At 37.9% G+C, this 14,228-nt stretch overlaps 1 protein-coding gene across 3 annotated transcripts in view; it reads right to left on the reverse strand.

The window, feature by feature from the left end:
- cdc42bpb (CDC42 binding protein kinase beta (DMPK-like)) overlaps nucleotides 1-2,436 on the reverse strand; it is a 62,638-nt gene extending 60,202 nt beyond the window's left edge. The window contains exon 1 of one of the 3 annotated variants that reach the window (XM_042337915.1): nucleotides 1,974-2,436. In XM_042337915.1, the coding sequence (XP_042193849.1) occupies nucleotides 1,974-2,148 (175 nt within the window). In that variant the 5' untranslated portion in view covers nucleotides 2,149-2,436. The remainder of the gene's footprint in view (nucleotides 1-1,973) is intronic. The other 2 variants (XM_007888303.2, XM_007888302.2) reach the window with 2 other exon arrangements.
- Between the last annotated feature and the right edge of the window lie 11,792 nt (nucleotides 2,437-14,228).

Genomic DNA, 14,228 nt, shown 5'->3' on the forward strand with positions numbered 1-14,228 from the left:
TACTATAATGCACAGCCACATACAGAAATAGCCATCTACAACTGAAAGCAAATCTTTAAAATACAGTTGACTAAATGAAAGAGATCCATATATCAGAATCAGGAGCCAGTTGGTTGGGTGTGGGGGTGGGGGGGGGGAGGACTCAAAACTTAATTTATCTTCGAAAAAAAGAGTACATTTCAAATTTATTTGTTGGGGGAGCACCCTAAAGTAGTCAAAAAGACTAAAATCCTTCGCTATCAGCCCCACAACTTTTTTTAAGTATATAATTCAACATAAATTCCTATATTTTTTGTTAGAATTAGTCAAAGGAATAAACGCTGATGAAATGTTGCTTCTGGATTTGAATTTAGATCTAAGGACATATGCATGCACAAAGTACTATGTCTTTATTTAAAAGAAGCAACAATAAGCAGGTTAGCATATGTACATGGAAACAAGCAATGGATTTTTAAGTTAGCTTTTCACTGAATTCATAGCAGATCTTAAGGGTGAAGGAAAATGTAGCAGATATCCAATAAGCTCTTTAGAAAAGCTTCTAAACTTTTGCTAGGGTCGATTTATACAATAAAAAGAATGTACACCAAAAGGCTGCCATAAAAAGAGGACATCTCTATAAATAGTGCAACTTAACTTAGTGTAATTATTGTCCATGATAAAACATTTGCAGGATCTAGCGCTTCAGTGGGCCTACCAAACAAAAGTCAACAACAATTTACATTCATAAATAGTACCATCTCTCACAAAGTGACAAAGTCTCAGAGCACTTCAGACAGGTACCAGAGTTGAGGGATAAGTTGACTAGGTGCCCAGCTGAGGGGGAAGAGAGCTGGGGGGATATTGTATGGAATAAATAAAGGTACAAGCACTATTAGTGAATAGCTTTTGTAGGGTTTTCTTCAAAGTCAATAATTACAGAATTAAAATGATGAAATAATTAAAGGCTGAATATACAATGTGGATTAACAACCAATCCCTGACAATTATAATAGGCAGTGCAAGATCAATGTGAGATCTGAGACACCACTGAAGATAGTCATCTGGAAATGGCATGCCGGTTAAAAGTTGCCAAATTATCACAATGGCAAACTGTTAAACTGAAATGGCTATGCACTGGACAATAAAAAATCTCGCAAACATACTGCATGGCAGGAAATACCTATTACTTAATTTCTCCACACCAGACGATAGACTGACAATGCAGTAGCTAATCTTATTAATGACATCAAAGAAACACTCCAAGAAGTGAATCCTCTTAGTTTGGTTAATATAAAATAGAATCAGATCTGCTTAAAACGAAAACCAAATGTTTCATAAAAGTGAAAAAGAGTGATTTCTGTTCGGGTTTAAATAATCTTATTCCAGTCTCCATAACCCACTCCCATGGCCATCTTCCAGAAAGGGGCATATTAAGAAATGATGATGGTTAAACTTATGGTAGCAAGAAAACATTGCAATTCTTTCATCCATCCCATCACCAGTCCACCTGCTGATTTGAAAATGTAAAACCTATATGTACAATTAAGCAATGGCCGCAACTCTGTCAACACCAACATGCAACAATTCTAGCAGCAGTAGACAGGCCCACCTTCGATTTTTTTAAAAAAAACAAAGATTGGACACTTTAAATCAAAACAAGTTTCCACACATCATGGTCGAACAAGTGGATTTTCTGGCACAGGCTTTTGGTTTTTTAGCTTATCGCACATTGACTTTTTAAGGTAACATTCATGAACTGTTAAAGAGTATAAACACAATTCCCACTGGAAAAAAAAACGCATATCTGCATTCTTCGGCTCTTCTTATGCAGGAACTAAATAATCATTACCCATGCTTTTGATCAATCCTAAAATTGGGTAAGAATAATAACATGCAACTTTAATATACGACCGAAATCGCCATAGCCCAACCTAGTGTGCAAAAGTAAACACATCAGTGGTTTCATAAAACTGGGCGCAGTTGAAAGTACATACCCCATTCCAGGAATTCTGCAATATATTTTTCCCGTCTTAAAGGCGAGGTGCTACATTCGTTGTATAAACAGATCAAAATATCCATCAAAGTCTCCACACTCATTGAACTTTCATTCTTCTGAGATGCGTTCAGGAGCAACTGCTCCAACTTCTTCAGGCGAACCTTCGCTGACATTTTATCAGTGTTTGTCCCACTCCCCCCCTCCCCGCCCCCTCCCCTTTCAAAAAAACGATTCTCTTCAAAAGGAACCACTGAACTATTCGAGCGAGTGCCTTCCTCGGCTCCAAACACAACGGATCCAGAGAGCGGTGATCTATTTCACGTTAAAAAAAAACGGACATGTTTCGGGCTCGAGAAGTATAAACCGCAAAGGAGAGGAGGAAAAAAAAAGGAGAGAGGAGGAGGGGGGAGTGGGGGGGGGGACAGAGGGTAGAGGGTAGAGGGAAGCTGCACTTCTTAACAGACTCAGTCAGGCCCAACTAACTGGTCATATTATTATTGCTCTTTCCCCCCGAAAATAAATCTCGACTTTCCTCTGCAAAAGACAAACTTAAAGCCCAGCGGCGGGAAGTGAGCTCGTCGGTCGTCTCGAGGGCGTCGTTGTTCATACTCCTGGGGGGGGGGAGGGGGGAGGAGGAGGAGGGGATATTTTCCCCTCTCAGTGAAACCTCGCTCGACGTCCTCTCTCAGGATTAAAAGTGTGTGAAGCCGGTGGTGGCGCACATTCCAGGGTCTTCTCTCTCTCTCTCTCTCTCTCTCTCTCTCTCCTCTTCCTGCTGCTGCTGCTGCCGCCCCACTGTACAATGTCGCTTCTCTTCTCTTCTTCTCCCCACCCCGTCCCCGTCACAACGCCCCGCTTCTCCGGATCGTTGATTTTGCTGCTGCTGCTGTCGTCGTCGCCGCCGCCGCCACACTTACTTCTCCTTGACCGTATATGGGGAAATATGGCCGATAAGCACAACCCCCCGCTCAGGCGCTGGGCCGACACTCACCACAAAGCCGCCGCCGCCGCCGCCGAGCGCCGCGCACCGGAAACTCCGGTGCGTCATCTGATTGACAGCGTCGCCGTGACAACCGCGCGCGAAGGCAGGCGCCAGAGCACGTACGCGCGCGCGCGCCCGCCCGGCGCCCCGCCCCCAGCGCCCCGCCCCCAGCGCCCAGCGCCCCGCCCCCAGCGCCCAGCGCCCCGCCCCCCGCCTCGACAGCAGCAACAACAACAACAACAACAAAAATTGCTATTATTGTTAGTGATGTATAATAATAATAATATAATAATAATAATCCTCGCATTTGATACGGCGCCTTATCGCGCCTTCGAGAACAAAACAACAACGACTTCCATTGGTGCGGCGGCGCCTTTCCCGTCAAGAGGACCGTCCCAAGGTCAGGAATCTGCGCCCGAGCTGGTGGTGGAGATCAGGATAGGTGGAGGGCGGGGAGAGTTAGAGGGAGGAAAGTGACCGAACGCACGGTCGAAGAGGAGGGTCTTGAGATGGGCCTTGAAGAAGGCCGGGATGGGGGCGGGCGAGGCAAAGTGGATGGAGTTCCAAAAGGTGGGGCAAAAAGCCTGAAGGTCGGGGTAGGGCGGGGGACTCGGAGCAAACCAGAGTCCACTGAATGGTGGGAGCGGAGAGAGGACAGTATGGAGTTAGCAGGTCACAGGGCTAGGGAGGAGCAAGACTTGAAAGCAAGGATTATTATTATTGAGGATTTTGAACTCTGTCCTCTGGGGATAGGGAGCCAGGGGAGCTAGGGGAGGATGGGAATGATTGGTTCATGGAGCTCTATTTCAGCATACAAGATGTTATTTTCCTGCAATTTTTATGATATCTATAATGGAAAAGATTGAAGATTGTTGTACCTCATTGAGTGTGTTTGGACATGTATGTTTATCTAATTCAAAGAAGAGCTGCTTTAATCTCACTGCTATTTCTAAGACATGAACCTCCACAGCTAATCCTTTCAAAGTATCATTGACAAGTTTGCAGATCAACAGCTCCCTCTCCATGGTTTTACATTAAAGATTGACCTAATGAAAACCACGATATGGGCTTGCCAATCTTAAGAGTTTTGTGCTTCTTTTGGATGAAAAAATGGCCATTAGGGCCAAAGTAATAGCTAGGTTTTCAGCATTTTGATAAAAAGGAAAAGGTTAAACCGTATTTTCTAAACGTATTAGTCTTCCACTCAAATAGCTCCTCTTTATCATGAATGCAGTGATCACTCAGGTGTCCAGGTGACTTGCTAAATAGAAGCTTTTGCAAACTTTATACAGTATATTGTCAATTTTTGGTCCATAATTAACACCAAAAGAGAAAATCACACCATAAGAAAGAACAGTTATGACTGTTCAGATCATCATACACATAATCCCCTGTTGCCTATTATATATTTTTGCAACACACTGAGAGGGAGATTGTGCAATAGCTCTTTGTATCATTTGTTCCATAAAGAGCTCTCCAGTAACGCACTTTGCTTCTTCATAAATTGTTTCAATACAGCGTTAGATAGGAAGCCATCCAATAACTCAGCTGGCAGTTTTCATTCACAGAGGAGTAAGAAATTCAACAATAATATCTTTACTAATTGAAAATTCATTACACTGCTTATGTAAAGTATGACTGTAAATTATAGACCACTCTTTTAATTATTCTACCAGCAGTGTCTTTGCCATATTGCCTTATTATTATATTGCCAAGTTCAAATCTGGATTTGGGGAGACGGAACTCTGTTTTCCAACCAAATATATTTTATTTATATTATTTGGTTGTATTCTTATAAAAATGTTATATTAATATTTGGAAAAAATATTTCAATGGCCCTCTTTTCCCCTCTACTTATCGTTCTTATACAGAATAACATAGATACACAAGGAAAATAACCATTCTGTCCAACTAGTCCGTGATGGCGTTTATACTCCTCGTGAGCCCCTACCTGTCTTATTCCCCTTTCCTACAACTTTCTATTCCCTTCTCCCTCACACATTCCCTTAAATACATCAACGCTTTTTGATTCAGCCACAGCTTCCAAAAGTCAGTTCCACATTCTCACTACCATATGCATGAAGACATTCCTCTTGTGCTCCCTATTGGATCTACTACCAGCTATCTCATATGTACCTGTATGTTACATAATAATAATCCCTCAAGAAAAAAAACAATAATAAATTGGTCATTTAAATCCACGACTGTTTGTGGGACACTGCTGTGAACAATTGGCTGCTGCGTTTCGCCCACAAATGCACAATCAATTTACTTTACAGTATATTCTGTGAAACGCTTTTGAGACACCTAGAAGACGGCAAAAGCGCTATATCAAATGCAAGGATTATTATTATATTATTATGTATTCTCATTTTGGACAAGTGCAGATAATTACCTTATCAAATCCTTTCAATATTCTCAAACACCCCTAGTAAGTCCCTTGCCAATAATCTCAATTCTGGCGAAATAAACTCCTTTGGACATAAAGCCAAATACTCTATTTGCATTCCTTATGACATTGCCACATGTGCTGTCTCCAACTTTTCTCCATCTATTAAATACATTGCCCTTTCTTTCAGTTAGGATTGAATAAATTCTACACAATTATCACACTGGACACTGAGCACCCATTAAGTTTATTTAACAACTTAATTTCCTCCTCCATGAAGAGTGAGACAATATCCTGAAGGTTTGTGAGACAACATCCTGAAAGTTTGAGTGAAACGTTGATTTGGTTGTTTGCTGAGCACTTGGTCTGAAGCACAAAGCCATGAATCAATACTATCCAATTCACTGCTGCCTTATCTGCTGAATGAGAGGAAAAAATTTGAGATGGAAAGTTAGTCAATACAGAAATAACTTAAATGTACAAGAGAATAGATAGAGAATCCACCCCTCATCAGTTGGAAAAACCACAAGGGGTCTAAGAGGCCACAATTCACTATGCAATTAGTCCGGGTGAATTTGTTAATTAGATTGACACTAAAGATGAGAGAACGCAAAATAGGATGAGTGAAAGACATGGTTTCATGATTAAAATCAATACTAAAGAATTCATTCTCATAAGCAACTCCAATAAAAATGTCATATAATCCTATTTTTGGTTTGGCTTTGTAAAATTTAAAACTTGCATTTTGGCTTTTAAACTGTACAACCAAGCTGATCAATCATGCCAATTTAATGTAAGTTGAAATAACCTGTTTTTTTAAATACAGATCATACACCTTCTAATATCTGCCATGGGAATAAATGGTTCTTCTAGGAGCTTCAGGCTGGAACGAATGCCGCTTTCAACAATTTTGTTAGAATTGTTTTGAAAGCTTTCTGGAATACTGTATTTAAGCACTGTAATGATCTTGGCAAAATTCATTTTGCAATGTTTCCAAATATTAGAACAAATTGTAGGATCGTTGATCTTTATTGAATTTTGTTCATAAATTTGTGCTGTTTTGTGTTTCTCCTGTTCCTTTCAGCTTCTGTTAAAATTAATGAACAGCTGGTTGGCTATTGAACAGCTGAATGATCTGGCAGGGGTGCTGAGACACTGATATTGGGATTATTACACATCATGCTGATCAGACTCATGGGTTATCAATTGAAATACCTTTGTTTACATATGCATATATGTAAACCTTATTTTAAGTATAATCTGGTTCATATTATTATTTGTCTTCATCTGCGGTATTCTTTCTTCAGCAGGTAGCAATGTCATTCAGGATGCTATTTGGAACTGAAGGATACCTGGAGCTAAAAGCTTCCATGATTTACTATTACAATTCAGACCATGTACTTTTTATTTGAAATCTGGACAAGAAATATTCAGGGAACAAGAGTGTACATGTACATCTCCAAGACATGTACAGAGTAGTGCAGTAGAAGCTGTTTATTTTTTATATGCTGAGAAATGCAGTCATGGCTGATTGTGTCTGTATATATATATATATATATACTGCATAGTTTCTAGGGTAACATTTCTACCATCTCTATTTGAATCTTTGTAATTAGGCGGTAATTTATTACAGATCAAAGTTGATGAAACCTCTTGCAAGAACAAACACTTGAAATTAACAGCTGATGCTCGTTGGACACAGACTATAGTATCTTCCTCCACATTCCTTTATTCCTCACTGACTGCTGGTTTATGTCCCATCTTGCACTGTCTCTTTGATCTCAAAGTTACTGGTGCTGAAGCAACACACAGTCTGTCATTGCTTGTCATGGTCAAGGTCACCTTAGCAAGAAGTCACGTGATTCTACATAGTAATTTTGCTGTGTTCCAAGGTAAACATTATAAATTGAACCACTGAGGAAAAGAATGTAAGTACTGTATAAGTGGAGAGACCCTCTTTTAATAGAGTATGAAACTTGCTTCTTTTCGAAGGTGTAGACAGTCTACATTTAGTCAGTTTTCAGCTACTAGTAATCATGTCTCCCCTGGGTGAAATATTTTCAATCTGTTTCAGGATCTGTCGAAGAAAGTCTCAGTCTAGTTAATTCATGATATTCCATGAATGAACCCCACAGGATAAAGCTGCCAATAAATTAACACCAATCGCAGTTAAAGGGCCCTTTAACGTTTTAGTTTCTGAAGAATTCATAAATTTTTTTTAGGTGAGTTAGCACAACGATAGTCTGAAGCCAAGAGGCAGCAATAACAAGAATAAGTTACTTATGAATTTAATACTGATTGTAACTAGCACTACAGAAAGACCTTGAGAAAATGTACCAATGTTCAAGCTAGAGGTTTCCCATAAGGCAGGAGCATCAAGGCCAATTGTAATCTTCCCATAACCAGTTTTATTAACTAATTTTCTTGTATATGAGATGCAGAGCGAGTTCTTTTACTGTTTCGTTTTCAGGATTTTGTGAAAGAAATCTTTAATTTATACATAGAGTGCTATATTAATGCTTTGAAACTTTAATTTGCTGTCAGTTTTGTTCTTTGTATGTGGTATTTCAACACATCTTTTATTGATGGTTAAGTCTGTGGCAGCCAACATCTCCTGCTTCAGATTGTCATGCATGATAAGGTGATTTGTGAAACATTTTCCAGAACTATCTTGTTCCTTCTCTATGTCATTAGCATTTATCATTCATAAACAATTTTTGGACAGTAGTCATAATACCACCACCAGTGTATCTTGATCTAATCCAAATAATAGCATCCATAGAAAAAAAAGCACATAAAAGTAAATGTGCATTATTCAAATAAGCACCCATGAAACCCCCATCTAAGCCAAAACAGCACAAAATCTAAAAGAAATCTCTTTACTTCAACTCTTTTCAAGTCTGATGTGGGGCACTCAACCAGAGTGGATTGTATGGGTTAAGGAAGTTTCCACTAAATAAACAGCAAACTGAATGTAATATAACTTAAATATTCCTTCCTTAATATTTAAAATTCCAAAATGTGTTCTGTGCTTTAGCAGTATAGATTTTTAAAATATACCAGACAAAAATTCAGGATTGAAGTTCCAAAGGTCATCTCTATTCAGAATTCTTTCTTTGTGCTTTTATTAATAGATCACTCAATTACATCCAGGTCAAGTGCCACCAAAACCATAGCTCCTTTAGAAATAGCATTTGTAGATGTTTGGGGAGAATAGAAACTGGGCTTAGCCATTGTTTAATTTTTTCTTGTTTAAAAAAAAATGCTGATTTTTTAAAAGCATTTAGAGCAATGTACATGAATGAAATATTTGGGCTTTACCCCAATTCTGATCCTGTAGCTGGCATTATTTTGCTAATAGAATATGTGCATAGCTTTAACCTTTGGTAGACAAAGGTTATTAAACCGTAGACCAATTATATTCATCCATTATCACAAACATAAAAATGTTTCAGTTTTTTGCATTTGAAAGGGGAAATTGTCTAACAACACTGCCATCTACAGTCACTGGAAACTAAAAAACATTATACATGTCAAGTAGTAGTACAGTACCCCCATTTGTTTCCCTGTTCATTTGCCTTTCATTAAAATAATTTTATTATCAAACTGCGTTGATCAACTCACTCATCCGTAGATGTAATTGCAAATTTGTCCACATTTGCATCAGTGGAAACACTTTGTATATTTGGGACAAGTTAATTATTCTGTAGAATATATTCTTGGTATTTATTAATTGCTGCTTTACTGAATAAAATAAATAGTACCTTGTAAATTGGTGGGGTTAGTGTAATGTATCTACAGTTGTTATTTAAAACCTTTGCTGTACTGAAGTGAAGAGTATTTCTCCATTGTTTGAAAATGTTGCAAGTACAAGCTGACCTCAGTATAATGATCCCTGGTTATTACGATCCCTCCAATTATAACAAACTCAAGAATGCAACCCGTTTTTTCCTATTGATTCTTACCTTGATTCAGTGATCATTGAAGCCCCTGATAATAATGAACCATTAAACTGAACCAGCAAACCAATACACGCTTGCGTTTTTCCCTCATGATGGTGTTGCAATCTGCAATCAAGTCAAAATGGTTACTGCGAGTAAGAAAGGGAGTTGGTCACTGTGGGTGAAACTGCAAATTGTTAGAGATTTAGAGGAGAAAAAAGAAAACTCAGAGATCTGCAAAGAACTTGGATTTCCAAAAAGCACAGTTGAAATGTATTCATACTTCCTGGCAGTACAGTGTGATGTAACAGAAAATTCATGTTCTTGACGGATTCTGATTATATTCTTGTTTTCAATTTTACTGAAGTTGAATCCAAATGACAATTAAATTCTCAGATAAGGCGCAGAGTTGTGAATTTGATAATGCAGTCACTTCTGCCATGTTTATGGAAATATGGAGACCATGTAAATAAAGGGTGTAGGCCCAAAGAAAAAAAATAACCAAATGATATTCAGGCAAATGACTTCTGAACCTAACAGTTACATTGTAAATTGTGAAGAGGACAAGTCAATAAATCCAAAGAGTAAGAAAGAGATTATGCGAGTGAGCAGAATTATGGCAGATAGAGTTTAACATTGCAAAGTGAGACAGTGCTCTTCAGACAGAAGAATAACAGTTGAGAGTATGTTCTAAATGAGGAGTAGAATAGCAAAGTGATATGGGGATTCAAGTTCATACATCATTGAAATCTAGTTTGCACATGCAGAAGGCAGTCAATATGGCAAATTGGATTCTGGCCTTTATAATAAGGTCTGAAATATAAGAGCAAACAGCATACCAAAGAGACTTTCACTGTGTTTAATCAAAAATTTACTGTGTTCAATCAGTAATCTGGGCTCAGCAATTGATGTGCATACAGTACCTTAATTCTGTGACACTTTTGTTTAAACATAGGATTTGCACAGAGAATCCACATTTTCTTGGTTGTTTAATGATATCGGTAATGATATTATTTTACAATGATATTGTATTGTGAGGAAAGGTGCCTTTTTTTTTGAGATCTGGAGAAATTAAAATATAATTTATTGGGTTTAGGATTGGATCATTGCATCTAATCATGAAAATATTTGAATTTGGACCTGAAGAAAAATCAAATCCTTGTTCAAAGTGGTTTGGCAGGCAGAGAGGCAAAGATCAACACTTCAGAAAAAAATAATCTTAAAATACATTCTTCCCTGCTGGTTTGCAGTTTGATGACCTCTTGTGGTCCAGTGGATGATTTCTGCCAGTTAAAGCAGTATTAGAAACTGGTTAAATTTGTGATTTTAAAGGGTTACAATCACTGGTTGTCTTGTAATCCAGAATGTGTATTTCATCTTGATATAATTTTGTGTGGTATAATTCATTTTCTTGTGGTCACTTTGTGGTTGTTTGTGAGGTATTACTGTGTGCAAAATACCTTACAAGATTCAATGCACTTTACAGTAAATCCTCTGAAATGTTTTGAGGCGTCTTCCCGACATGAAAAGTGCTTTATCAAATGTAAAGATAACTATTATTTTATTGTAATGGGGGGAGGGGGGATGTGTCCATTTTGTTCGTCAAGCTGCACAGAACAGTTGCTGGCCGACGGATCTGAGATTGGAACTTTGGTTTTGCAGACTGTGAGTTTCAAGTTGACAACATTCCTCAGTTAGCAGGCAAAAATATTTGTTTTACCCTTTCAGCTCTCCTCTCAGTATATTCAAAAGGAATAGGTGACCTGTTCCCTAGGCTATGTCTTTCCTATACCATTATTCAGCACTAACATATACATTAGTGGATGAGTTACAATGTGCAGTAACTCATCCACTAATGTCACCTCTATCCCTCTGGGGAAGCTGGCGGCCACTATTCCGCCCTCAGTCGGCATCAGAAGCTCATTTTAGAAAAATCATGGGTGTAAATATATATAAAACCATTCTGTGGTATTAAACATTGGTGTGCCATCATTCGCCACTACCATTCTGCCATGAAATCTGTTTTCTTATAAGTGATATTTATCAGCCATTCCCAATTTAATTTTAGTAGAAAGATATAAGTACAATCACATTCTCATAATAATAAAATCCTTACATTTTAAATAGAGTCTTATCATGTCGTTGAGACGTTTCAAAGCTCTTCACAGAATATATTGTAAAATGACGTAACTGTGTATTTTGTGGTTGAATGTGGCAGCCAGTTTGTGCACAGCAATGTTCCACAAACAGCCATGAAGCGAATGATCAATTTTTTTGGGGTGGGGGAGGGGAGGGGGGAAGGTGGGAATTGTTTACCAGGATAATGGGAGAAGCTCCCTTCTCTTTTCAAATAGTGCCACAGGGTTTTTAACATCCACATAGACAGGCAGACCTGAACCCGGTTTAGCACTTCATGTGAAGGGTGACAATGCAGCACACACATTACATTGGAATGTCAGCCTAGAATACATGGGTTCCAAGTTGTGACTTGGGGCATGAACCCACAACCTTGTAAATCAATGAAAAATTAATCTACTAGTTTGATATCATTTTAGTAAATTATTAAAGTACTGGATCAATGTTTTCATAAATGCGTAGTCCCTTTTATTAAAGATCTCACCTTACCCCACCCGCCACAACTGCAGAAATATCACCCTTGCCTTTCTGTCCTCAGTAAAGTACTCTTACACAATTCAGAAGCTATAAATATTCTGACTTTGGTTGACTTTTCTGTATTATCCAGCTTGAGGACAGTATCCTCTGTCAATGTGGAAGGATGACCACTTCACCTGATATCACAGACAAAAAATGCTTTCATGCACTTTAAGCTCTCCATGGACAAGATATTTTTAACGGTCAGTTGATGCTAAAAACAAAAATATCATGTTCAAGGAAAAATCCTTTGTTTTTCTTAAATATCAGACAGTATTCCATGAGTGAGTAAGACTGGATTGATAATTCATAGAAGATTTTTTTTCTGAATTGTTAGTTTTGCTAGAATATTTCTAACATTCACTGAAGACCATGGAGGCCTCTATTATAATGTGCAAACATGACCAAAATGGTCATCTTAATGTTGGATACAGAAAAGTTTCATCTCCATCCTCGTCAGACTTCAATATTTCCCTGTCTCCTAGAGGATCCATGTTAGGATCCTTACTCTCACCTACCAATCCTTTCACTCCCTCATTCCTCCCTAGTCTTGTGATCTTCTCTTGACTAGTGCTCTGCTCGTTCCCTCCTATCAGCCAACTCGGGCTTGCTGTGAATGCTATAATTTATGTCTTAATTGTGTGGTATATCACTTCATAAACTACAGTTAAAGTACCTCATGCATTAGTTGGTGCTAGGAATAGTGTAGAGTGCCACCATGTGGCGCTTTGAGGAATGTTACTAGTTATTACAATGCAATCTTCATTATACAGATAGTGGTTATAACAGTAATCCTTGTATTTAACATAGCGCCTTATCACTCCATTGAGACGTCTCAAAGGCTTCACAGACTATATTATAAAGTGAATTGGCTGTGGATTTTGTAGGCGAAATGAAGCAGCCAATTGCACACAGCAGTGTCCCACATTATTACCCCGGAAAGCGATCTGTCAATCCTCTAACAATCGGATATCTACTTAAAGCTAGGTAAACAAATGTGAGAAGTAAGGCAATTTGCCTAAGGTTTCGCCCCGACTTGATATTCAGCATAGTGGTTATGTGCTGAATATCAAAATATCTGAGAATTTAGGACAGGATAACAAACTTATTGATACTAACAGAACTAATTGTATATTTTCCATTATGGTGTCTGTCTGAGCTCCACAACCATGCCACATTACAGATGGCACTGCAAGCAACCATCATTGGAATTATCTCCCTTTATTTTTATAATCTTGTAATTTGATGAATTGTAACCATTAGAAAACCATTGTTCATAAGAATGCATGTCCTCCGTGTTAAAGATCAGATCAGAGGAACGAACTGTGGACCTCTAAAGTTGTAAACCTAAATCCAAATTTATCTCAGTATTTTTCTGGAAAGTATATAGGGATTCAATGGAAAAATCAATGGAAATAAAATCAAGTCTGCATTGTTATAAGAGTCAACAGGTAAAGTCACTCTATAATTCCGTCAGTTTATTTTCTGATAAACTTAAACTAATGATAACAAAAGGAGTACAAGAGATTTTAATGTTTTAATAAGATTTTATTTGAGCAAATGGCAAAAATATTAGAGTTACTAATTATAGTATATATTACACCAAGTCACCGATAAGAGGGAATAACAGGGAATGAATGGAATGTAATCTAATCTTAGGAATCAGGTGACATTTTTAAACTGTCTGATCTTTACCCTTCCGGTTTATGACAGCATCATTAGATTATAGCTTTACTTCTCAGTCTAAAGTATCAATTATTTCTACCTAAAGTGATCAGCATTTTATAGAGATCATATTTTATATCATTCTTCACGCAATGCTGCATTGAAATTTATAGAGGTGCATCAAATAGAGTAATACTGAGGATTTTGGTTATTCAAAAACATCTATCTGCTATGGGTCACCTTAGTTATGGTGGAATCTGTAGAGTACAACCTGCTATCTCGTTCGTAACAGAGACTGATCTTTTGTACAGGTTATCTTTGAGTACTGTCACGCACTGTAGACACGTGAATGGAAAAAAAATCAAGTTTGCATTGTTATAAGAGACAACAGGTAAAGTCAGAAAGAGAAATATACTTTGACCTTGACTGATTGGACTTGAATGTTCAATGTGCAGAGGTTTGGGTGTGTTGCCACGTCACCAGATTGAGTAAATGTAAACATTTAACTTCTGAATGTTTCTTTAACTGTCAACAAGCCAAATCAAACTAGCCTTACAAATAGAGATGAAGAATAATTTAGGTAAAGCGTTTGATTTTAAAACTATTTCAGTACCTTATCATGTT

Source organism: Callorhinchus milii, unplaced genomic scaffold (genome assembly GCF_018977255.1).
Source record: "Callorhinchus milii isolate IMCB2004 unplaced genomic scaffold, IMCB_Cmil_1.0 Scaffold9, whole genome shotgun sequence".
Lineage (NCBI taxonomy): Eukaryota > Metazoa > Chordata > Chondrichthyes > Chimaeriformes > Callorhinchidae > Callorhinchus > Callorhinchus milii.